The 25,704-nt window shown below is 37.6% G+C and overlaps 5 protein-coding genes across 6 annotated transcripts; 4 read left to right on the plus strand and 1 right to left on the minus strand.

Annotated features, from left to right (window-relative positions):
- The first annotated feature begins 199 nt into the window (after window positions 1-199).
- LOC141622526 (cytochrome P450 736A117-like) lies at window positions 200-2,501 on the plus strand. Its single transcript, XM_074438564.1, has 2 exons — window positions 200-1,212; window positions 1,721-2,501. Exons 1-2 carry the CDS (start codon window positions 292-294, stop codon window positions 2,330-2,332), a joined length of 1,533 nt encoding a protein of 510 aa, XP_074294665.1. The 5' UTR covers window positions 200-291; the 3' UTR covers window positions 2,333-2,501.
- Window positions 2,502-3,873: 1,372 nt separating this feature from the next.
- On the plus strand, window positions 3,874-6,464 carry LOC141622529 (uncharacterized). Of its 2 annotated transcripts, none has more exons than XM_074438567.1 (2): window positions 3,874-5,129; window positions 6,381-6,464. In XM_074438567.1, exon 1 carries the CDS (start codon window positions 4,028-4,030, stop codon window positions 4,985-4,987), a length of 960 nt encoding a protein of 319 aa, XP_074294668.1. In that variant the 5' UTR covers window positions 3,874-4,027; the 3' UTR covers window positions 4,988-5,129; window positions 6,381-6,464. The 2 variants fall into 2 exon arrangements, with proteins under 2 accessions (XP_074294668.1, XP_074294667.1); XM_074438566.1 differs by having other exon boundaries at window positions 6,300-6,389.
- On the minus strand, window positions 6,085-8,587 carry LOC141622528 (protein NRT1/ PTR FAMILY 5.9-like). The gene is made up of 4 exons (XM_074438565.1): window positions 8,316-8,587; window positions 7,920-8,137; window positions 7,055-7,575; window positions 6,085-6,913 (listed from the first exon to the last, which is right to left on the minus strand). The coding sequence occupies exons 1-4, from the start codon at window positions 8,368-8,370 to the stop codon at window positions 6,103-6,105; spliced, it is 1,605 nt and encodes a 534-aa protein (XP_074294666.1). The 5' UTR covers window positions 8,371-8,587; the 3' UTR covers window positions 6,085-6,102.
- A 5,007-nt stretch (window positions 8,588-13,594) lies between these two features.
- LOC141622552 (ferredoxin-thioredoxin reductase catalytic chain, chloroplastic) lies at window positions 13,595-19,199 on the plus strand. Its single transcript, XM_074438584.1, has 6 exons — window positions 13,595-13,897; window positions 16,640-16,752; window positions 17,723-17,772; window positions 17,854-17,925; window positions 18,771-18,831; window positions 18,947-19,199. Exons 1-6 carry the CDS (start codon window positions 13,795-13,797, stop codon window positions 18,989-18,991), a joined length of 444 nt encoding a protein of 147 aa, XP_074294685.1. The 5' UTR covers window positions 13,595-13,794; the 3' UTR covers window positions 18,992-19,199.
- A 918-nt stretch (window positions 19,200-20,117) lies between these two features.
- On the plus strand, window positions 20,118-22,363 carry LOC141622551 (cytochrome P450 71A25-like). Its single transcript, XM_074438583.1, has 2 exons — window positions 20,118-21,105; window positions 21,676-22,363. Exons 1-2 carry the CDS (start codon window positions 20,182-20,184, stop codon window positions 22,285-22,287), a joined length of 1,536 nt encoding a protein of 511 aa, XP_074294684.1. The 5' UTR covers window positions 20,118-20,181; the 3' UTR covers window positions 22,288-22,363.
- Window positions 22,364-25,704: the final 3,341 nt, after the last annotated feature.

Raw genomic sequence — 25,704 nt, forward strand, 5'->3', positions numbered from 1 at the left:
AAAATTTGAGGATTTCAAATTCTACCTTATAGTTAGTCATTTCAATTCATCACCATTTACATTGACGGGTCAAGCATGCTAAAACCTTTGAATATGCTAAAAATTGGTCAATTAATCTGCCGTTTATCAAACATGGCCTAATAACCGTACCTATTTTATCATATATTGTAACCATTTTTTTTTTCTATTATTTCTCTAACATGCTACTCTTCATTCTTCCTCTTCTTCTGCCTATAAAATCACAGGTTTCAACAGCGTTACAGATCGATCAATTATACAAACAAATCAGCAATGGCAATCTCTGCTAATGTTTTCGATATTCTACATAAACTCTTGTTTCATCCACTTTCACTACCATTACTTCTTCTTACAATCTTTATCTATAAAATATTATTTAAAAACCGCGACATAACCAAAAACCCGCCACCCTGCCCACCAAAGTTGCCAATCTTAGGAAACCTTCACCAGCTTGGCAAGTTCCCACACCGATCCTTGCAAACTTTGTCCAACCGATATGGTGAAAACGGGTTCATGTCCATGCAAATAGGTAGTTCTCCGGCACTCGTTATCTCATCTTCCGATGCTGCACGTGAGATCATGAAGACACATGATATTGTCTTCGCAAACAGGGCTAACTCACGTACCTTGTGTAAAATCGTCTATGGTTGCAGAGACTTAGTCTTTTCGCCTTATAGCGATTTTTGGAAACAAATAAGAAGCATATCCGTGATACAACTCTTTAGTAACAAAAAAGTTCAATCCTTTCGTAATGTACGAGAGGAAGAGGTGTTTCTTGCTGTTGATACGATCAAAAGATCGATTTTGTCGCCTGTAAACTTGTCGGAGATTCTTTTGACGCTTTCAAATGATGTGTTATGTAGGGTAGCATTTGGAAGAAAATACGGCGGTGAAAGCAATGGAATTAATTTTAAGAATCTCTTGGCTGAGCTTGGAGAGGTATTGGCAGTGTTTAGTTTTGGCGATTTCATACCCTGGCTCGGTTGGATTGATCGAGTTTCTGGTCTGGAAAGACGGGTTGATAATGTCGCTAAGGATTTTGATTGTTTCCTTGAAAATGTTGTTCAAGAACATGTCGATCGTTTTAAGGATGATAACAAAGATGAGAACAAGGATTTTGTGGATATCTTACTTGGTGTTCAGAAGGAAAACCCGAATGCTCTGCCAAATGACTCCATCAAAGCTATTATACTGGTATGTACCTGCTTTCGTTTAATCCGTTTTACATTAAATTGGGTGATTTTTGAGTCGAGCGGTTTTGGGTCAGGTCAAATTAGGTCCAAGAAAGATCGACCCAAGGCCAACTATGGGTAGACCCGTATTCGGGCCGGGCCAGGGGCAGGCTGGGCTCTTCTGGTCAAACCCGGGCCAGGCCAGGGGGGATGGGCCCGAGGCGGGCAGGCGGGCCTAACCTAATTTTTTATTTTTTTCGAAATAGACGGGCTAGGGTGGGCCGGGCTGGGAAAATGGAACCCGAGCCAGGCCAGGGGAAGGGGCGGTCCGGGCTGGTCGGGGGAGGGCCCTGGCCAGGCCGGGCTGGCCCGTGCTGTTGGCCAGCTCTAGCTATGGGTCAGTTCCGATTTCAAGTCATATTTGGGTTGCATATATATATTTTCTATAAATAAGGGTAAAACTGCTTACATTCAACGCCATTCTTGAGATACGGTTGCTAGAATGCATTTTCATGTGTGATTCTATAAAGGATATGTTCGTAGCTGGAACCGACACAACGTATACACTGCTAGAATGGACAATGACAGAGCTACTCGGGCACCCCCGAGTAATGAAGCAGCTACAGGATGAGGTAAGGGAAGCAGTTACGCCAAAACCAATGGTAGACGAAGACGATCTACAAAAGCTGAACTACTTAAAAGCAGTGATAAAGGAAACACTTAGGCTACATCCTCCACTTCCGATATTACTAATTAGAGAATCCTCGAAAGATGTCAAAATACACGGCTATGACATTGCAGCAAAGACACAGGTACTTATCAACGCATGGGCCGTACAAAGAGACCCGTCTTACTGGGAAGATCCTGACATGTTTAAACCCGAGCGCTTTTTGAAGTCTTCAGTAGACGTTAAGGGAACAACGGTTGACTTCAATTTGATTCCATTCGGAGGAGGTAGAAGAGGTTGTCCTGGTATATCTTTCGCCTTTGCTAGTGCTGAACTGACGTTAGCGAATCTTGTCTATAATTTTGACTGGAAATTACCTGATGGAGCAGAATGTAATCCTTCTAATGTGCCTGAGCATCCGGGACTTATTGTCAATAGGCGAGATCCTCTCATCGCCTTTGCAATTCGCAAATAAGTACTCTTGCACCTAAATGATCATGTATCAGTAATGTATACTGTATGTATACATTCCAGTTTATACTGCTATGTTATTATTAGTAATGATGATTTGCTGTATGTATAGGCTGTATACATTCTGCCAAGCATATAAGATAATTCGCCATACAATAATATGAGTGACTTTGTTTAGAGTAGGATTGCTTATTCGATATAAGACGCATTTTTTAAAGGATTAAAAATCAACGAAGTATTATTACAGAGGTGGGTATATATAATTGTTAGGAGAGACGGGTTGATAAAGTCGCTAAAGATTATTTAGAATAGGTGTGTGTTCTTACTTAGGGGGTGTTTGGTAAACGGCGGATTGAGAAATTTTTAGTATATTTAAGGCTTTTAGCATGTTTGACTCATCAATCTACTATTTTGAGTGTTTGGTAAATGACATATTGAAAGAGTAGATTGGAGTCAATCTACTGTTTTCCAATATGTTGCTCTACCCAACATATTCACATTAGTAGATTGTGAAATATGAATCCGTCAACAATTTGCACATAGATACAACAATATATTAACCAAAATCTGCTAATTACCAAACACTTCTACTAAATCTGCTAATTGAAATATACTAGTCAAACGTGTTAATCCAATCTGTCATTTATAATCAGCTTGACCAATCTGCTTCTACTAATATCAATCTGCTGATTACCAAACAGGGTTAGTCCTATTAGAGAGGTGGGTATATATAATTGTTAAGGTGGCCCTCCGGGGCCCGCGGCTTGTCCTAATTGATGAGCCTCAACTATCACTCTAAAGTTTAGGTTAGATGGTCTTCTCACATGATATTACAGCCAGCCTGACCAGATCACGGTTTAAATCGAGTATCAAAACTCAAAAGAATGTTGGGAGTAAATATGCTCTAACCAATATGTGATTTGTATTTTGCTAAATGTTGATGAATTTGGTAACCGGCCTTGAATTTATCTGACTCGAAAAAAAGGGCTTCTAACGAAATCAGTCCGTCAAACCAAAAGACCTTGTAAGCAGCAACTATGGAATATTATTTCGAGATGACTTTTAAAATGTACTACTCTGTATCAACTAGTCCTCGCAAAAAAAAAAAAAAACTTTATATAGAGCGCTACCGAGATATTACCATACTATTAAGCCATATTCTTTCTGGGTTAATTTCAACAATTCAGTTTAGTGCAGTTCAGCTTAATTCAGTTCAGTTTAGTTTAGTTCAGTTTAACTTAGTTCGGCTCATCTCTTGACAAATTAACTTATATTTCAGTTTCATTCAGTTCAGTTCAGCTACATGCCTCCATTCAGTTCGGTTCAGTTCGGTTCAACTCTATTTAGTTAAACTCCTTTCAAGCGAAAAGAATTTAGAATAGAACCTTATTCTTTATATGAACCATAATTATAATTCAATAAAAAAATTTTAATTTTCTCAACATTGTTCATGTGAAATAATAATACCAAAACTCGATACCAACCGACATGCCGACGCTCCGACATTGCCAAATGATTTTCGTTGTCAAATTCCCTTTAGAGCAGCCAGGATTTACTTCAATAGTCAACAAACCTTCTCAACTCCGAACTCATTCACGCAAAATCAAAATCAAAATCAAAATCAAAATCAAACCATATTTTCTTCAATCAAAATTAAACCCTAATTTTGTTCATCAAATCCTGAAATTAACACGAAAAGATGTCTCTTTTCTCCATGGCATTTGCAGGTGGAGGTTTAATTTTACTAGGATCATGGGAATCCCTAACTTCAACCTCCAAAACGCAGCGTTTCTCTACAATCACCTTGATTTCCGCATCGTTTCTTTCCCTCCTCTTCATCTTCGATTCTCTTCTCTCAATCTTCGATTCTTTCTCTTCTCATGACAAAATGGGTCCAACTCTTCAACTCCAAGTTCTCGCAATTTCATCTCTTTTTCTGTTATTCTCAATTTTGGGGATTTTCAATAATTTCTCCAAAACCTTAATTTTTCCGTACCCATTGATTAATTTGATTCTTTTGTTTGCTTTTATTGAGGAATTCTTGCTGTTTCATCTTCAATTTAAGGATGTTGATGGTGTTGAGAATCGTTATTATGATTTAATGATGGTACCGATATTAGTTTGTGTGATTTCCACCATTGTTGAGCTTAAAGATTCAAGCTTTGAATCAATTGAATCAATTAGGGCAAAAGGGGGTGTTAATTTTGCTAAATTAGGACGTGGGTTAGGGTTAATTTTGCAGGGTACTTGGTTTGTGCAAATGGGTTTCTCGTTTTTTAGCGATTTGATTGCGAATAATTGTCATTTGCATAGGAAAAGTAGAGGGAATTTTACAATTCAGTGTCAAAGTCATATGGATTTGCACCGTGGCGGAGCGATTGCTGTGCTGTTGTTTAATTGCCATCTTGCTTTGCTTGTAGCTGTGGTTTGTGGGGTGTATTCAATTGTAGGGAAGCGATTTGTGGTTGAGGGCGATTACCGGAGTTATAGGCCGATTGGTGGAGAGATGCAAACGGTAGAGAATGAGGGAAAGTTTACTTTGGATTCGGATTCTGATGAGGGTGGGGTCAATGAGATTGATCAGGTAGATGGAAATGTGGGGTCAAGGAGAGGTAATGGTTCTGTGGAGTTGGTTGTTAATGGTCATGGTGTGCATTAATGTGGTGCGGTTTAGGTGGATTTTGGTTGCGATGATTGTCGTAAATTGACAAGGTAATTGGGTTCTATTGAGCAGGCTTTTGTAGATGGAATGCTGCTGTAGAGTTGGAAGTCAATGGCTATGGTTCTTACCTGTGAATTCGGTAATGATAACTCGTACTTCTTTTCAGTTAACTGATAACTGATGTATTTGTAGTCATCCTTTGTTAGTGCTCTATGTTTTCATGATGGATGATCTTGTTTTTTTAATTGTTTTGTACTACTCCGTACATTACTAACTTAGATAGTTTGAAAAGTTTTAGTTGAAAGAAATTATACTCTGTATCATGATTATTATCATATCAGGACATAGTTCCGTCTATGATTGTTCGCTTCAATTGCATCGAATCTTCTTGTATTTTGAAAATATATTGGCTACATTACCCTGGATGGGCTTGGTACCTAGCTATTCCCTTTCATAACAGCCCGGATGCCTATGACGCCTACGGCACTTTTTAAAAATCTTTCAATTCCTGGTTCCTTTGTGGCTCTACGTTACGTTGCTTGTTTTGTACCTGCACATTTTGTTTTCAAGTATATATATAGCTTTCTTGGCATATGAGCTTTGTCAATGATCTATATAAAAGAACATTTTAATTTTCATTGCGCTTTTATATGTGCTTTTGTGAGTAATTTAACCTTAAAGTTCTCTTATTTGTGGTTAATCCATATATACCGAAATGTGATGACAAACACATTGAGTGACTGAAATGATGCCCCTACTTGACAATATATGAAGCATTTAGCAACCGCGAATCTTCTTTAGTGCTGCATAATCAATCCAGCCATCTAGTTTTGTGCAGTCTCTTGGTTCTTTATTCTTGCTGCAGAGCTTGTTGCCTTACAAAATTTCTACGTGTGTTACATTTTCGTTATTTAGATGTCTCACGAGTTATGTATAATTTCTTATTTGGCAAGTTTTTTAGCTTTGAATAAATCTGTGTGGAACTTCCGATACTTTCCTTCCCCTTTCTAACACCTAAGCCGAAGCTAAATGTTAAGAATTGGATGAGATCGGGGGTTTTAGCATATGTTAGAAAACTAGTTTGAAGGATGAGGTTATTGGATATCGAAACTTTATGAACTAGGAGTATTATATTCATCACCCGTGTCACTCCTACTCTTATGGAATTTACACAAAACTACATAGACTAGCAAACTGAATGAACTTAATATAGCTAGTAGCCAATAGTACTTATCTAGTCTAGCTTTCGTCATATCGTCAGTGAACCAACTTTGCCTGCCTTCTCTAGCCGTGATGTATTCGATCACAGATATCATCAAGGCACTAAGGAAACTACCTACTCCGAACACACTAGTATATAAGGCTATTCCCATGGTTTTCATCTTATCAGGGACTTCACCATAGAAGAACTCTTGCATTCCCACGACAGTGAAGATGTCCGATATTCCTAGCAGTATATATTGGGGTAGCAACCAAAATATACTTAGTGATGGAGTTTTAAGTCTCTTTTCTTCTGTCAATGCCGCAATAATCATAGCAATGATGGAGAGGACCATTCCCGTCCCCATCCTCTGCATGACTGTTATACCCCTATCATTCCTCGTGACAACTCTCGTCAGGGGGATGAGAACCTTGTCATATAAGGGCATCAAGAGGATAATTGAGATAGTAATGGCACCTTGGAGAGTTGCGGGTGGGATCTTGAAATTTGAGCCTATGTTCCTCTTCATTGTCATGCCTTGCTTGGTGAAGAATGTTGCTGGTTGTTGGAAGATTACTGCAAATAGCAGTAGCATTCCCCATATAGGCAAGAGTCGTAGTATTACCTTGACATTGTCCGAGAGGCAAATGCGCACAGAGGGTTCCTCTCTTGCTTCATTGAATCCAACTAGTTTTTCGCTGGCTTGATAGTCCTCCTGCAGCCTTGAACAAACGGGACAATCAGAGCACTAAATAACCACTGTTGATATCGACAAAACTGACCAGTACAAGAAAAAACACGAATTGATCCGAAATGTTACCAACTTGCAAGTAATTTTGCATAAAAATAGTAAGGACCCTTACTCTAGATCGGAAACAGAGACTTGGGGTTTGGATTGAATGGTAGAGTTGAACATCTTCACAGCTGCAGCTTTAAGGGCTTGAAGCGTAGCTATGAGTGGCTTGGGATCAGAAACCATTTTGTTGCTCGTATTGTACGCTTGAAAGTTGTTGCCACACGAAAAGAGCACATTCGAAGCAACCATAACCAATGTAGGGAGAGCGAACCCTAGAGACCAGCCAAAAGTGTCTTGGATGTAGGACATAGAAGAGACCCCCAAGAGACTGCCACTGCAAACACCAAAGTACCACCAAGTGAAGAAACAGGTCTTTCCCGTGGATTTTGAGGTCGCCTTGTCCGTTTGATCGGAGGGAAAGTAGTCTTCGTCCTCAAGTTGCTCTACCCCGAAAGCTTGCAAAGATGGGTTGTACCCTCCTTGGCCCAACGAAATTAGACAGAGTGACCAAAACATGAAGGTGGTGGAAACACTCTTGTTTTCCGGCCATGCCCATTCAAAAGTTGTTGATGTCAATGTTGCTAGCCCCTTCATAATCGGAAAAATAGTAAGTTTTAGTTGACAATTTAATTTATGTCGCACCATTCGGAATAATTTTTTTTTTTTTTTTTTGTCAGAAAGTAAAAGATCATTCGGAATAAGTTAAATTAGCACTTCTTAGTGAAAAGATTTATGTCGTTCGTGTAACACTATATAGCTTGAGTTCATGGTAAACAGGAGGGTGAAGAAAACGACTATTCTTTCCGTCACTAGCTAGCCAACCGAATCATACACATATTTTGCGATTCAAGCCAAAACGTCTTTAAATTTACAACGGGCTTTTAAGGAAAACATGCATCGACATTTAACCTAATGTCACAGTCGTAACTCACCAGAATATAGACGAACGAAGAAGTGAGGATGGTGGAGAGCGGATTTGGCAAGGAATCGGCAAGGGGAGCCACCAAGAGAGGCATGATAGAAGTAAATCCACACCAAGCATTGACAGTTTTAGCTGCCTTTGAGTTGCTCATGCTAATAACATCGGTAAGGTATGTCACTAAGTTTGATGCCACCCCTTTGAACGCAAACCTCTCCATTCCTGCAATCACTACAATCATCCATGCCAAGACGACACAAACCAATTCAAAATTAGACATTTTAATTACTTGTTGGGTTGTGTATGAAAGATGAAGCTCTCATCGTAGACTAATACTCCCTCCGTCCTAATCATCTTGGGACGGAGGGAGTATATATCAACAATGACTTAGTAAGTTGAGGGTATGTACCTATAAGCATGCAACATGACTTGTTAAGAGCAATAGGTCTTTGTTTTCTAGCCATTTAGGAGATTATGATGAAAAGAAAGAAATAATAATGAGTAATAATCATAAGATCAAACTGCAAGAATTAATAGCCAAATAATGTCAAGCAAATGTGACTGTTTTATCATGTGGTTTGTTTGCCATTTATGTCAATACTTTTATTTAGCTTTCTCAGTAAAGGATACACACTTCCAATTTCATATGCTATCTTAGGTCACCATTATGTTTTCTTGGAGTTTTTGGTTGGTTGGTTGTCTTATAGGAAATCCATTAGTTCAGTGGTCACTTACTATTGACCTACTTGAGATTAGGGCAAATTACGTCTTTAAAGTTTACTACTATTAATTATTGACCTTTTGATTGATTATTATATACTTTGTATAGGACTAGCTAGCATGCATATGTCAAGATAGTTACTCACTAGGCCAAATTTTATACCTTAAGATGATCAAAATTTTTATTGTGTGTCTATGTGGCATGCGAGCCACACGCGTTGCATAAAAGTGCACGTAGAATGCACACGAAATGCATGTATAACACATGCGAGCCAACCCTATTTTATTTTTACTTTTCTCTTCTATGGTGTTTGTGGTTTTTTTGGGTAAAGTAAGTCACAAGTGCAATATATTGTTGATGGGATTGTCATCATGTCAACATATGGTGATACGAGTACATTTTTGCAAAGAGCACATACGATAAATAATTACGTTATAATGTTCAAAACACAAAGGTACCACGTGAATCAAAAGATAGGGTTATCCGCAATGACGGAGTTAGTATTTGAACTTTGAGGGTGAAAAAATTTAGAAAGTAAAAGACTAATTTTATAAGATATACTCGAAAAAATTTAACTAAAAATTTGAAAATTTCATCCGCCAGGAAGGGGAGTGCCGAGCTCCCCTACTAGCCCCAGCTCCACCACTAGTTGTCCGTCTCATGAATCACGATCCACAAACTACAAGATTGCGTGTTTCTCTTACTTTTGCTTTTCGATGAAATAAAGAGAACGAAACATGTTTCTCGGAAATTAGCTTGCTAGTTTGAAGATGGAGACTATAATATTATGTGGAGATCATATCAAAAAGCAAAGTTACTTAAAAAACATAACATAAGGTAACATAACTATATAATATTACAATTGTTTAAGTAGTTACCTATCTATTGTTTAAATAGCTACCTATTTATTACACGACCCGATCCGTTTGATCCGATAGGTCAAAGATAAATTAAGAATATTATTAAAATATTAATATTTTTATATTATATTTGAAATAATAAATATAATAAATATTATTAATTAAAATATTAATTTGAAAGTCAATTTTAACTTTTATATCATTAAATAATAAAAGAGTAAATTACAAATAACTCCCTTATATATTCAACTTTTTTGAAATAACTCCCTTATATAATTTTTATCAAAATAAGGTCATGTTCTTTTGGATTTAAAGTCACCTAATTTAAGTTCGGATCAGATCTTATAAGTTCAGTTCAAGTTCAGATCCTATAAGTTCAGTTCAGATCCTATAAGTTTAGTTAAGTTAAGATCCTATAAGTTCAGTTCAGTTCAGTTCAGATCCTTAAGTTCAGTTCAGAAAAGTTCAGATCCTATAAATTCAGCTCAGAAAAGTTTAGATCCTGTAAATTCGCTTAAGAAAAATTATATACGGAGTATTATTTTTAAAAACCGATACAAAAATATTTGACATTAATTTTTCCATCCATACATTATTATTTAAAAAAAAGAACACTCCTTAATAATTTCACCGTGACTCCCCTCATTAATAACACAAATTGTTCACTTCCTTCATAAACTCAATACATTTACCACACGCTCCTCCCTCACCTAATTATCACCTCTCATTAATCACCTCCTTCATCACCATTGTTCATCTCACCCTTCAGGTACGTTTTGATCTTATTTAATATCACCTCTCATTTCGAGGTAGATTCTTTAACTTGTCAATTTACATTTGAAGTAGTACTTGGATAAAAAAAAATTAGTAGCTGTCAGCTAGGTAGCACCAAAACGGACACAGACACGTGACACGACATCCTATGAAATTTAGGACGTGGGACACGTTATTTAAATTTATTAAAATATATATATTTTATAGCTATAATTAATGTATCATTTTATTTTTGTAAATTTATCTGATATTAAATTTAAATAATTGAAGTTAAGATTTGACTTTGACTATAACTCATTCTCATTTCCCGCTTAAATCCGTCTTCTGATCAATCTCTTTCAGTCTTTCAACATCTCATTCCTCGTTTATAGGTATCCGAACATTTAGGCGTGTCCGCGTGTGTCCGACGAGTGTTAGTGTCCGACACGGTTTCAGACACGGGACAGCTGGTTAGGAGGAGTGTCCGTGCTACCTAAGCTGCCAGTACACACTATAATTGTAATACTATTTCAGAATGCTATTGGCGCTTTGGATGGAACTTATATACAAGCAATTGTAAGAGACGAAAACCTTGCGCCATTTCCAAATCGTCATGGTGGAAAAAGCTGGAATGTGTTAGCCTCTTGTTCATTTGATAGAATTTTCACATTTATCCGTGTTGGATGGGAGAGGAGTGCCCATGACATCACGGTGTGGCAGGATATTTAACTAATTAAAAATATATTTTCACGCATCCACCATAGAGAAAGTATTATCTAGTAGACTCTAGGTACCCGAATACACTAGCTAGGGTATTTGTCTTCTATTTTCAGCGACAAAAAATGCTAGATGCCATATGCTCGAATATAAGCATAGACCGCCCGAAGGAATGGCAAAGTGTTTCAACTATCGATGTTCATCATTGAGAATGAAAGTTGAAATAACATTTGGTCAATTGAAGAAAAGATGGAAGGTGTTAAAAAATATGCCCCAAATATCACCTAAGTATCAAATGTCGATCATTGTTTTTACATTCATACTGCATAATTTTATAAAGATGCACACTCTTGGAATACCCATTATACAACATGACGCGAACATTCAAAGAACAGTAGATTCGGGAATGCATGTTTGATAAAAAGCGGAAGAAGACCATGTATAAGATACGAACAAAATAGTCAAAAACATTTGGCGAGGAATTGGATTCGTTGTTGAGAGTGATAGTGAAGATGAAAGTGATGAGGATGATGATAATATGGAAATAAATGGCTAGAAAAAAAGATGTAATATGTGATTTATTTTTTATCGTAATGTAATCGTAGTATAATTTATGAACAAATCAATGTATATAAAGTGGAAAAATGTTATTATCTTACCTTATGTTTTAAACTATTTTTTTTATCAATGTTCTCTCTTGGCAAGTAGTACTGTAGTAGTAGTAGAAACAAGCCAGCAGCAACAACAACAACAACAACAACAACAACAACAACAACAACAACAACAATAGTTAAGTTAAATTAAATTAAATTAAGTTAATTTATGTTCAGATTCTATAAGTTTAGTTCAAATCTTATTATAATTTTAGTTCAGATCCTATAAGTTCAGTTCAAATCCTATAAGTTCAGTTCAGTTCAGATCCTATAAATTTAGTTTAGATCCTATAAGTTCAGTTCAGTTAAGATTCGTTTCAGTAAAAAAAAAAACAGGGTCTAACTCCCTTATAAAACATGTTTTTCTACAAAACAATGTCTCTCCTCCGGAACTAGATCTTTTTTTTATATATAATTTGATCGATTTACCCTTCCTTATAACATAATCCATACATCTCTACTCTCTTTTTATAACCCTCAATCAATTCCAATCCTCTCTCAAATCTATTAAACACAGTTTACTATTAATTCACTCATATCATGCACTATGATTCTATGAACGAAGAAGAATCAAGCATAAATTTGTCATCTTAATTGTCTTATTTTAAACAGCTCTACTCTCTTTTCGTAATCTTGATCAATTCCAATCTTCTCTCAAATCTATTAAACACAGTTTACTACTAATTCAGCATATCATGCATTATGATTTTATGAACGAAGAAGAATCAAGCATAAATTCGTCATTTTGTCTTATTTTAAAGAACAACATAGTGAGTAAATGGGTAGAATAGTAATTTAACATCTTATGTAAGTGAAAAATGAAGGAAAAAATGAATTTGTGGCCGGTAAGTTCAAAAATAAGTCTCATTCCGATGAAGAGACATTGATTTGTATACAAATATGTTTTAAAAGTGTGTTATGTGGATAAAAAATTATAAAAGAGAGTTATTTCAAAATAGTTGATTATATAAGGGAGTTATTTATAATTTAGTCATAATAAAATAATATTAAAATAATAAATATATTAATATTATTAATATTAAATATGCTTTAATTTTAAAAAATATGTTTTTTCGACTGAAAAAAGATAAAATAAAAGACGTCATAAACTCATCTCTAACCCGTATTTTGACCATAGCCTGACGCGAGACTAGTATGACCCGACTTATATTCTGAATCGATCTTCCCGACCTGTTTGACAGGTCTAATGATGACTAACGTGCTTACATCCTTACTATTGAAATTTGAAAGAATATAATCTTACTTTTAAAATAAGAGGAAGTCACTTTTCGGGAGTGTGAGATTATTTTTGTAATTAATTGCCTTTAGAGAATACATTTGTTACTTTAATTTACTCCTATTTAGTTTACATAATAAGAAATTGGCTAAGGCAGGGAGGGGCAATGGATTAGAGGGGTGGTCGCATTTGGCAAGGGGTGATGGTTAACACGAGATGAGGGTGTTTGCGTGAAGTTTGTTGGAGAGAGGTGAAGATAAAATGAGGTTTGAGTTGGTTTGAGAAGACTATTTTTTAGGTTTTGTTCTTTTCGGCCTAAAATAGTTAAACTGAATTATGTTGAATTAAGTTGAACTGTATTGAGTTGAACTAAACTCAATTTACTCAAGTGAGTTGGACTTAATTGAATAAACTATAGAGACATGTTGAGTAGAGATAAGCTGGAGTGAGCTGGATTTAATTGAATAAATTGATTGAAACCAAAATGATTGCTCTAATCTTTATTGTTGTAATCCAACCATTATCATTAAATAACATGATAATAATAACCGACCCAAAATATCCAAAATAACTTGGTCTAATCTAACCCAACTCAAACCCAATTCAGTTAACTCGTTAGTCAAGACCAATCCCTAGATAAATCTATCATTTTAGATTTAATCCGTTTTAAGTTTAACCGCTTTTTCAAAACGACATATGGCTACAATCTTCCTAGAATCTATTGGAAACAAACAATCGAAATTTATCGAGTGGAGCATAGAACTTGGAAAGGAAACAAAGGAACAAAGGTCAACCACGAAGTATGGATCAGATATACACATACACACACTTTCTCCAGAAAATATCCTAATCAAGAACTCGATTCTTTAAATACTTATCATCAAATTTTATCAGATATTTTTACACTTCTCTCTAATTAAATTAATTAATTAATCAATTAAATCACCATGAAAGCTCTTCAAGCTTCAACAGCTTACAGCTTTCCCATTTCTTCTCCATCTATTCCTCCTTCACGCCGCACTCCTCAGCTTCGCGTTGTTCGCGCTCAAGGTAACTAATTTATTTACTGTTTTCATATATTTCAATTGTTATTGATTTTATTTAATCCGAACCGAAACTCGTAAGTTATATTTGTTCTATTCCTTTTGATTGTTTACTGTTTACGTTTTTCAAAATTGCTCGCGTATTTTCTAGTAATGTGTACAAGTAAATGGAACTGAGGAAGTAGTGGGTTGCGATAGTTTTGCCTGATTTGTGTTGAGCTTAATGTAGAAGTGTTTGTTAGTGAGGGCTAAGTTGCTGTTGTTAAATGATACTCCCTCGAATTCTTTGGAATTGTTCTATTTAATCATAACAGTCCTCACAAATCTTAAGAAATGGGGCAATTGGAGTAGTTTGAGAATGGTGAGTGAATTGCTTAGTTTACATTAACTTACAGTATGCCTATTTATATGGATGACAAGGATGAGTATTTATGTAAATCTAAGCTACATAATTTGAACAAGAAGGAAACAAATCTTAATTAGTCTATACACAAAAAAATTTGCTAACTACGGAGTAGACGATGAGCAAAGATATTATACAAGATAATAACAATATTGCTATAAAGTATTCTCAGTATATGTCCATGTAATATGAACAGTCTAAGAGAAGGTTTAATCTTGGAGAAGAGAAGCTGAAAATAGGCTGGTGTGCGGTGGTCACAGGGTTTTGTGATGGGTGTTATTGTGTGAGTGTGGTGTCTTTGGGTTTTGGTTTGGGTGCTACGTGGTAAGTGAGAACCATGGTGGTCTGGTGATGAATATGGTTAGAAGGATGATATTGGCGACAAAGAAGACTGGGGGAGGGGGGGGGGGTGAGTGGTGTTTTATACGAGAGGAATAAATATAATGTAGAAATAATACTGCATAGTTGTCTTTGGAAGGTAGGTTGACAGAGAGCAGAGCCGCCTGAGTGTCTGACGCAGTATGCGGCAACGGGATCTTTATAGGAGAGAAGTCATCGGATGTCAACAATGATGAGTTGGGTCGCCAGTGGTTTGATAGCTGCCAGTCTACCACGGCGGTGTGGACTGTTGTTTATAGGGTGGTTTGAATTACAGGTAAGGTGGGTTAAGGGGGACTCAAACTGATGGTTGTTTATGGCGGTGATGGTTGAACCACCAGGAGGGTGCGAGGTTCGTCCAGGTGGATTGAACTCATGGTGGTATGTTGGGTCTCTTGGTGTGAGCGAATTCGGAGGGGAAGACAGAGGAGCAAGGCAGCCAAGGAGGCATTGGTTGCTGCTTGGTGTTAGATAGGGGGGTGTTGAAGAGGATGGTGGGTGTTTGAAGGTGATTTTTTTTTTAAATTAAGGGAAAATAGGGCTTATGGGACCAAAAGGTAACTTACGGAGGGTTTATGCGTGAATGACATAGAGAATAGTAGTAGGGAGAAACGACGGGGAGGTTTATTTGTTTTTTTTTTTGAAGTTTTATGGAAGGATAGTCGTTAAAAGGGTATGATTGTCATGTTGAAGAGATTGTTTAATCGTCTAAGGGGTTTTGTTGGTGACCAAAATGGTTGCTAGGGAATTTATAGGATTGGCCGCGTGGGTAGCCAAATTTATAAGGGGTGACCAAAAAAGAAATTTGTGGAGGTATGGAGTTTTGTGAAATTGAGATGCTATAATAATCAATGAGTGTATGAAAGAGCTTTTTTTTTCTTTCGGATTTTGTGGAATGGGGTTGCCGAGTTTATAGGGGGGCCAAGTGGGGGGCAATGTTTGAAGGGGTAGTAAAAAGAGGTGACCAAGTACATAGAATTCTTAGGGTAACAACGAGGGGTAGGTTTGGGCCGAGTGAATCTCCGCTCTGATACCATTCACAAAACACTATCCTTAAATGTCTAGATATGTTGATGATCTAGTTGGTCTCCTAGTTGGCACTTGGCTTTCACTACCCATCGGATTGTTTATCAAAGAGGTTTTAACCAGCGGTTAAAATGGAGGTATTGTGGATAATGGATCCCATGTTAGAATCATCCTCCACTATATTGTAGTGACTCTTGTCTCATTGGACAAAATAAAATAAAATAAATTGCTAATAGTGTATTTATTGAAAGCATTTTACGAATGGCAGATTTAGCATAGTGTGTAAGAGTACTAGAGTAGTAGTGGAGCGAGGGGCTAGTTTTAACCACTAGGCTAAACCTATGGGTCATGAACATAGTGGACTGCAGAGCGATGTTGAATGTGAATTTTTTGAGTTAAATTTTTTGATTGTAACAAACATATGGAACATAAGCAAACGTAAAGAACCTGATCAGTCAGGAGTATATTATATTATTATAATGTATAGAGATGTAATTTGTCTGGCTGAATTATTAAGTACGACAAGTTTGATGACGCAGATGGGAAAATGTTTTCGTAAGATGAGAAGACTGAATATATGCTGGTACTATACTACTATGGTAGTATTGAATCAGTTAGTGCATTTTGGATGTAAATAGTGCTTTGGTTTGAGGTGAACTGTTTTACAAAATTCTTAATAACTACATACAATAATACATACCTGACCAGTTCACGTAGATTTGGGGGTCTAGATATCTGCATTTTTTAGTACTTTTGATGACGTTAGACTTCAAAGAGGTGACAGTTAATTGTGGATAAACAAGCTTCTGCATCCTCTTTAGATGTTATAATCGATTGTGTGTGCGATCTGTATTCATCAAATGCTACAGGTTACTCTCTTGTTGGGTAAGTTTTGATGTCTGAGCTGTTGTGTGACTGATAAAAGTTATTGATTTTTTTTAGTGGACCCTTCTGAAAAATCCATTGAAATTATGAGGAAGTTCTCAGAGCAGTTTGCCCGCAAGTCAGGAACATATTTTTGTGTTGATAAAAGTGTTACCGCTGTTGTTATCAAGGTACTACTGTTCTCTAAGGTGTTTAATGCTTCGTCTTGATGTTGCATTTCCTGGAGTGTTTCAGTGTTTAAGATCAACGAAATCTTATCTGGAACACCAAAAAGCGAGGGTGGGTTGTTGCATTGCTTTTGGGACCTTTTTGTAGAAGGCTTGATAATGATCATTGTTGAGGAAATGGTTTCTTACCTTCTACTTGTGTAATAGTCATTCCTAGGCCCTGAGTGCACACCATCCAAATGAATTAGAAGAATGATAAGGTTAAAGGGGTTAATAAATGATTTTCTTATTGATTAATAGTAGCCTGTGTGACTAATTCAAAGCAAAAGGTCATTTGAAATTTTGGATCATGGTTGTGTAATTCGATCTGAAAATGCCACAGAGTTACACAATCCGCTTTTAAAGATCGTCATAGATTATACCAAGCACTCTGATTGTGTTTGCTCGAACCAATACCTGGTTTACATATGGCTTAGCAAATAATGTAACCCAGATTTCGGATCTTCTCCATCCTCCCAACATGTTAGAAGGTGTTACCTTGTGGCATCTTCCTTTGGATGGAAGGGTTTTACAAACCTTCTATTGATGATTTCACTGTTAAAAGCCAAATGATAGAATTAACTTCTTGTGCAGAACTTATTATGTTCCCAGCTGATTCTAAAATTATGATCTCAGATTAGCTGTCTTAATTTTGTCTTGAAATTTTCCTTTCGCCTACAAGGTTCTAATGTTCTATACTGGGAATTTTAAGTGCAGCAGAGTGACCTTTTTTTCCCTCTCTTCGGATGAACTGCCACAGTAATCATTAAAAAAGAAAATGAGATGCTAGAAATTCTTCAAGGAAGTAATGCACAGAGACTGGACTAACAGAGGAAGTGCAATAGTGGATAACAAAAGAATTATCTACTGCACTTATGTCGTAAACTCACTGGTCCTGTAAATTATGTAATCTGGCCTAATTGTATGTGAGCAGGGATTAGCTGAACACAAGGATACATTAGGTGCTCCGCTTTGCCCGTGTAGGTGAGCAATTATTTCCGTCTATAAAGGCTATCAGTTACTTGGGATGATTTAGTTTAGATTTAATACTGTGATGTTCTTCAGGCATTATGATGATAAACAGGCTGAAGCTGGTCAGGGTTTTTGGAATTGTCCATGCGTGCCAATGAGGGAGAGGTATGGATTTTCTTTTCTGATCCAAGATTTTGTTGCATCATAAGAAATGTAAAGACTAAAAAGACTCCTGGTCCTGGTCATATTTTAATGATTGGAAGACCGGGTTTACAAGAATGAGGAGTGAAACTTTCATAACTCAGCCACCAATATCTGAACTAAGTATGGACTTTGGTTGTCTTGTTTTTTTCGTATGAAAGTACGCCGCAAGGCAAGTATAAATACAAGGTGGGGTGGGGGATTAATGTTTAAACTGGTGAGATATTGTCCACAAGCCCTGAGACTCAAATCACTCAATCACTAAGCCAAGACCTCCTTGGTATGGACAACAGAATTTTGTGCGGTCTTGTTAGCATCTCTGACTCCTGATTCTTGACTTCTGGTAGCATCAATATTTAGTTTTTGCATTTGTGAAACTTGGATCGTCTTGATATTTTCTTAGTGCTATATATTCTCCAAGTGGTCCTTACAAGCTTATACAGTGCTCAAAGCAGTTTTAGTGGGACTTCGGGAGTTTAAGCCTTACTTCCATCAGAGAACTAAATAAGCCATAAATGTAATATGCTGGTTTTTTCGTTGGTGACGAGTGACGAGCACTTACTACATTTGATGCTTGTATCGGGGTTTGGTGCTATATAGCGTAGTTCTTTTAGTTTACTGAACAAGCCGACATGGCAAATTGTTGCTGCTGAATTTATGGTTGAAATTTGCGTCATATTTCGCTGTCTTGTGGAGATTACATGCACTGTTCTTGGGTTTTCCGCTCTAATAGTAGATTAACATTGTGTTTACGCGTATTGTATTATCTAGTGACTAACAAATGAATTTTTGGTGTTGCAAAATGTCAGAAAGGAGTGCCACTGCATGCTTTTCCTAACCCCTGACAACGATTTTGCTGGCAAAGAACAGGTATGCTTAACATAAGTTTTTCCCATATATGCTTAATTATGGCGGAGGCAACAAGAAACGGAACTGTATTTTCTCCCTTCACATATACTCAGAGTCTGTGTTATGTTGGTTGCAGACAATCACCTTGGATGAGATTCGGGAAACAACAGCAAACATGTGATCTTAGGGTTCTAACTATGACGAGTCTTTTGCATAGTCAAAGTAGGCCTGTACATCGATAGTCCACCGTGGCTACTATACTATTGTACGTATTGTACTCTACTGTCTTTATCTCTATCTCGAGAGCTTTTTCATCCATGTACAATTCTACATACTCCTCCGTTATATATAGTCTTCTCTTTACCGTATTCTGGGGGCATGTTCTGGAATTGCTTGTGGAGTTGCAGGCAACCGGAATAATTGAATATAAAGTTTTGAGCTGGAGCTTCACATTCATCATAATCATCAACTTAGATTATGAGATTCATAGTTCATGACTTTACTAGCTAAGCTAACTGACTTGTCTACAGTACAAGTACTACATATTCTCAGTAGGTCTCGTTTCAGACTGCTTATTCCGCCTGAAGGCTTCAGACGGGCTTATGTGACTAAGCGTCTGAAATAAAAATTGTCACATAAGCCCGTCAGAAGCCTTCAGACGGATCTGAAATGAGATTTTGCTATTCTCAATTTACATTTTTTTTTCTTTAAAAGATACTCCTGCTGATTAATCACATGTTCACATGGCATTCCAGCTATTTCCCTTAGTTTATATTATCAGCTATTTACACTCACATGGTACCTAACATCAGACATCTTGTACGAAGTAATGTCAGAATACTAAAATGCAATGTGCTGTTTGTACTTTGTGTTGGATACATACACATTGGGTTTCTCTCATGACGGGTCACAAATTATGACGGATAAATTTTGTAATGGAGAATAAGAGTTAGCTCAAGTGGTAAGATCTCTCTTATCCCAACCATAAAGTTGGGGATTCGATTCTCACTCGCAACATACGTTTAGAGGGTCCATTTATAAATCAACCGTCCTGAATAACAACCATCCAGAAATGAAAATCGAGTACATTTTTGTAAAATGAAATCCCGACGATTAATAATTAAGTAATATAGATGAGAAATAATTAATTAAAACAACATTTTCAGATGCTATAAAGAATCCCATAAAAATTGTGTAGTAACCGGGGCAATCCCATATTCAATGATATTTGACCCGTTTTAATATTAAGACTGATATCTCCGTCTTAAGGAAGCCTAGCTGTTACTATTTTTTTTCTCTTCGAAGAATTGCAGGTTTCTATAAATGCAGCAGCCTCTTGAACTGGACTGTTAAACAGAAAAGACTTGAAAAATGGCTTCACCTTTAGTACAAGTCTTAGAAAAACTTCCTATACATCCTGTATATCTTCTTGCGTTTCTAAGCTTCACAATCATACTCTATCAATGGCTATACACCACGACACGATTTCCCTCTCCGTGTAAACTTCCCATTATAGGCAACCTTCACCAGCTCGGTACCCTGCCTCATCGATCCTTGAGATCCTTATCGAGGAAACATGGAGACATCATGCTGCTTCGTCTAGGCAGCAAACCTACCCTTGTCGTTTCTTCTGCAAATGTAGCTGAAGAAATCATGAAAACCCACGACACTGTTTTCGCAAACAGGCCTAAATCTCGGGTTGGTTCCATAATCCTGTACAATGGTAGGGACATAGGTTTTTCCCGGTATGGAGATTACTGGAGGCAAATTAAGAGCATTTGCGTAATGCATATGTTAAGCAACAAAAAAGTTCAATTCTTTAGAAAAATTCGAGAAGAAGAGGTTTCTGTAATGGTTGAACGTATCAGGGAATCACCACGTTGTATGCCGGTGAATTTGACAGAGACAATTGCAAGCTTTACGAATGGGGTAGTGTCTAGGGTGGCCTTTGGAAGAAAGTATGACGGAGAGGAAGGGTGTGGAAATATTAAGGAGCTTTTGAATGATTTTAGCGAGGCACTTGGAACATTTAGTTTTGGAGATTTCATCCCTTGGTTGGGTTGGATCGATCACATTTCTGGTGTGTTATGTAAAGCAACCAAAGTTGCTAAAGCGTTTGATTCTTTCATCGAAAAGATAGTTCAAGAGCATATTGACGGAGTAAATTTACAGGGCCGAGATGATGATGATGAAGCAAGTAAAGGTGAAAAAGTTCAAGACTTGGTCGACGTTCTGCTTGAAATTCAGAGGAACGATCCGTCCCTTGAAAGGGATAGCATCAAAGCTCTGCTTCTGGTAAATTTCTTCTCTTAATCACTGTTTGTTCACCTGAATCTTTATATTGACCTGACTCGAATAACCCGTCACTTGAATTGAGGACCCGTAACCCGAATTGACCTGAACCAAATTTTTATTGTTGCAAGCTAACCATTATCCATAAATAACTTGATAATACCATACCCGAAAATGACATGGCCAGACCCAATTTGACCCGAATTCTTGCAAACCCGAGATGGCTTGAACCGAACCCCGACCTGGTTGATCCGTCTGCCAAGTCTACTCGGTAGACTATATACTAATCCTCTAGGGAAAAATAATGGTGAATATATGTTACTCCGATTTTTCATTTTAGCTCGCATATCAGTGTCAGCCTCGCTTATCAGGCACTTCAAAATCTTACATGTGTAATGAGACTTGAACTCCTCTGTCTTGTCCGCCTCCCGTTTGTGTAGGGGAGATCGTTGTTCTGTTCGAGCTTATTAATTATTCTGTTACCCTGATTCTACTGCTAGAAAAAATCTGTGCACATTTTGTCTATTTCTTGCAATCAAAAAGCTAAAACCGTACGGTTCATGGCATGTACAGGACATGCTAGCTGCAGGAGTAGAGACAACTTCCACACTACTCGACTGGGCAATGTCAGAGTTGCTTATGCATCCTCGAACCATGAAAGAACTCAAAGACGAAGTGAGGGGATTCTCCAATGGCAAAACCATAATCAACGAGGATGATCTGAAGGACATGAAATACCTAAAGGCCGTAATCAAAGAGGCACTAAGGCTGCATCCTCCACTACCTCTTCTACTATTTAGAGAACCGTCTCAGGATGTCAAAGTCCATAACTATGACATTGCCGCAGGGACACAAGTTATTGTCAATGCGTGGGCCATACACAGACATCCGGCTTCGTGGGACCAACCAGAGGAGTTTCGGCCAGAGAGGTTCTTGAACACTTCGGTAGACATGATGGGTTTGGACTTCAAATTTATCCCATTTGGAGCAGGTAGACGAGGTTGCCCAGGTATCTCATTTGCTACCGTCAAAGCGGAGCTGGCATTGGCGAATCTAGTTGGCTTATTCGACTGGGAGGTGCCTCGTGAGATGCAAGGCGATTCTTTCATGGCTGAATCTTTTGGGACATCGGTTCATAGACGAGATCCTCTAATGGCAATTCCCACTCCTTATTCTCGCAATTAGGAGACAAATCTGAGAGTGAACTGCGAAGTTGTATTTTGTGTGTACAAAAAATTGTCCCTACTCCCTAATATTTGAATGTTCGCTTCTAGAACTCGGTGTATGTTGCGTATGTTTGAGGTATGTACAATTGCCGTTCTTCAGCTACATTGTAGTCGATATCCTCTTATAATCGTCCATAGACGAAGATTGTGTCCTTGTTAATTTATCGAATACTGATGTGTTCTGGTGGTGCTTATTCTACCTTTACAATCATTTCACCGATTTGAACCACATACTCTTCTGGTATACAATTTAGGTTTTTTTTGGGGTGTAAAGGGAGCCACAAGGGCAATGTGTTACTGACGAGATTTGAACCCAGGTCATGAATGATACCATCCCTCATGACTTTACCATCTAAGCTAGCTGACATATGCATCTTGGGGTGTTTTTCAAGCTTCTATACTATCCTGTGGCCTGAGGCTGGAGGGCATGTTCGGGTATAGTTTGCAACAAGATTCAAAAGGCGAGCGAGCATAGAGATGGCAATCCGGGCCAGGCTAAGGCGGGCGGCACGGGCACGACACGAACGGGTTGGAAGCGGGCCGCGGCTGCGTTTTTTGGGAATTCTCATGCCCAGGCACGACACGGTCCAAGCATGGAGGGTCCGGCACGAACCAGGCACGGCGGGCATGGCACGAGATTTGGCCCGTTTCTTAATTATTTAATTAAATTCCTTTTTTTAGTATCGTTTTTTAATTATTTAATTAAATCTAGTACATTAAAAATATAAGTAATCAACTAATCAAGACATCAAGTACATTAATATTAATAAAATATATATTTAAATCATCAATATTCATTATTTATGTAAATAAAAAAGTATTTAGAAAAAAAAAAATATTAAGACTATTGGGCTGGCCCACGTGCCATGCACGATTTAGCCCATGGGCCAGGCACGGCCCGAGCACGAAATTGGGTGTGCCAGGAGTGGGCCGCAGCGGGGGTTTGGGTGAGTGGGCCAGGCACGGCACGACACGACCAACCCAATATCCGTGCCTGGGCCCGACCATTTTTGAGGGGAGGCACGATGGGCCAGTTTGTCAACTCTAAGCGAGCAGCCATAATCTATATATATATATATATATATATATATATATATATATATATATATATATATATATATATATATGTACAAAGTCAGTGCGAATTAAAGACGGTGCGAACTGCATTTAACTAAGCTTCTGCCTTTTTTTTTTTTTTTTTTTTTTTTTTTTAGATACACTTTATTTCTTTACTAGATACACCTCTTCTTCACATACATTTTATAATATATGTAGATACACTTTTTCCACCCTAAAATTCTAAATGCACTTTTACAATTTTTTTTACACTAATTTTTTTGGAAGTTTTAAGACAACTCCGAGATACATTTTATAGTATTTGCGGATACACTTTATATTATTAGCAGATACACTTTATGGTAATTTCTAACTCTTGGATACGTTTTATATTTTTTGCGGATACACATGACAGTAAAGCTAGATACACATCTTTTCAAACCCAGATACACATGTCATTAAAAGTCGGATACTTGATACACATGATATAACTAATAGATACACATGTATCCCGCAGTAATACCATGTGTATCCGGGCCGATATTATGTGTATCTAGGTGGTATTTTGCGTATCCACCGCCACCGCCGCTACCATTGCCCTACCACCGCCACAACACCAGCCTCCCTGGACAACTCCAATCCACCGCCAACACCACAGCAGCAACTACTACCACTCCAGTAGGATCCACAAAGCCCACCACCAACTGCCACCACCATTGTCGCCGTCACCATCACCACCGCCAGCCTATCACCATCCACCACCACTTTAGCCGTCACCATCACAACCGGCATCTACTCCGACAACCAGTTAGATCTACATCGGCGACATTGTCGGTAACATAACCAACCAACTCAGACCGCGCTGGGGACATCACCCTACACCACCAAGGCTACCCAAAACCACCGCAAAAACAGTCAAAAATCTGCACAATCCGACGACTACCAACCCACGGCCACCACCTCTAACACCGACTATGTTAATTATGGTTGGTGAGAACATTTTCTGGTTCCCGACATCCTTATATTTTTGAAGCTTCTCTCCATTTTGTTGTAGATCTACGATTTAAATTACAATCTCAGTTTCCATTAGCACGCAAAGAAAATTCGATTGAAGCTAAAAGGATGATTCAATGCAGTCGAGATCTTCCTCAGCCAACAAGTCGGCGATTTCTGAACTACAGCTATAATGGTTTTCGATAGATCTAAGATAAAAATCACAACATTTAAAAATTATATAAACTAGTTGAAGAGCCGCGATGATGATGTTGCTTGGTGGCGAGGCTGCACTGACGGTGACGTGGCTCCCGATTTGCGGCGATATCTGCTGGTGGTTGCTGGGCTCCGGTGAAAGCTTCAAAGGAGTAACGAAACGGGAAGATAATAAGAGATTTTCGATCTCCGGCAGAAGAGGCTGACGTCAGGCGAATATGGCCAACGACGGTGGTTGCAAGGCTCTGGTGCCGGCGTCGGCGTCGGCGTCATTCGAGGGTGAGAGTGAATAGATGAGAGTAATGTTGAATTAGAGGTGGTATGACTGCGTATGTGGAAGGAATCAGCCATTTTGTGTATGGTATCGACTATCGAGTACTTGAGTAGATGTATTTAAAATGAGGATTTGTGAGATGTGATAATAAAATTGTAAAACTGAAGTAGTTTTGTAATGAAGAGGATGTTGATTGGTTTGTAGTGAACAAGGAAATTTCCAGGAATTGAGAAATAAATGACAGGAAACTAAGTAAGAATTACAGTGTTGGCTTTATTATTGTGTTGAATTTTCTTAAGAACATAAAGTCATGCATTCATCTCATGGTTATTGTGAGCCATTCATTTAATATGTGTTTTTTATACAGTTGATATTGAGTGAGCTGAGGATAGGGGACTAGGGGAGTGACGGGCCAGACAATGGATAAGAATGTGAGAGAGTGAAGTCATTAGTATTTGGGCTTTTTTAGTTTTGGGCTGTTAATATGTGTTTTTTAGACAGTTCGTACGGTTCGCACTGAACTTTAGGTTCGCACATGATCCTATTTCTATATATATATATATATATATATATATATATATATATATATATTTATAAAAGAGGCTTTTTTCGAGCGATTCTAGAGCGTCCACATCATCAAAAATCAATTTTGGAAAGTATCATATAAATAATATTTTTTTGATGTAAAAAATAAAGTGGAGACTATTTTAATTATTATAATATATATTTCCTAAATTATATTCAAGTGATATTTCCAATTTTTATATAAAAACTTTTCCATTTCATTTGACAACAAAGTATTGTTAAAAAAATTATGAAAATAATATAATTAGATTC

The sequence above is a fragment of the Silene latifolia genome, chromosome X (genome assembly GCF_048544455.1).
Source record: "Silene latifolia isolate original U9 population chromosome X, ASM4854445v1, whole genome shotgun sequence".
Taxonomy (NCBI): domain Eukaryota; kingdom Viridiplantae; phylum Streptophyta; class Magnoliopsida; order Caryophyllales; family Caryophyllaceae; genus Silene; species Silene latifolia.

Excerpts from the sequence above, each read along its gene's own strand:
- LOC141622526 (XM_074438564.1), top strand. The coding sequence starts at position 292 with ATGGCAATCTCTGCTAATGTTTTCGATATTCTACATAAACTCTTGTTT. Across the intron at positions 1,213-1,720 it reads CCATCAAAGCTATTATACTG|GATATGTTCGTAGCTGGAAC; the intron begins GTATGTACCTGC and ends GATTCTATAAAG.
- LOC141622551 (XM_074438583.1), top strand. The coding sequence starts at position 20,182 with ATGGCTTCACCTTTAGTACAAGTCTTAGAAAAACTTCCTATACATCCT. Across the intron at positions 21,106-21,675 it reads GCATCAAAGCTCTGCTTCTG|GACATGCTAGCTGCAGGAGT; the intron begins GTAAATTTCTTC and ends TGGCATGTACAG.
- LOC141622528 (XM_074438565.1), bottom strand. The coding sequence starts at position 8,370 with ATGGCTAGAAAACAAAGACCTATTGCTCTTAACAAGTCATGTTGCATG. Across the intron at positions 8,138-8,315 it reads GTCATGTTGCATGCTTATAG|TGATTGCAGGAATGGAGAGG; the intron begins GTACATACCCTC and ends GGATGATTGTAG. Across the intron at positions 6,914-7,054 it reads GTCTCTGTTTCCGATCTAGA|GCTGCAGGAGGACTATCAAG; the intron begins GTAAGGGTCCTT and ends CGTTTGTTCAAG.
- LOC141622529 (XM_074438567.1), top strand. The coding sequence starts at position 4,028 with ATGTCTCTTTTCTCCATGGCATTTGCAGGTGGAGGTTTAATTTTACTA.
- LOC141622552 (XM_074438584.1), top strand. The coding sequence starts at position 13,795 with ATGAAAGCTCTTCAAGCTTCAACAGCTTACAGCTTTCCCATTTCTTCT. Across the intron at positions 13,898-16,639 it reads TCGCGTTGTTCGCGCTCAAG|TGGACCCTTCTGAAAAATCC; the intron begins GTAACTAATTTA and ends GATTTTTTTTAG. Across the intron at positions 16,753-17,722 it reads TTACCGCTGTTGTTATCAAG|GGATTAGCTGAACACAAGGA; the intron begins GTACTACTGTTC and ends GTATGTGAGCAG.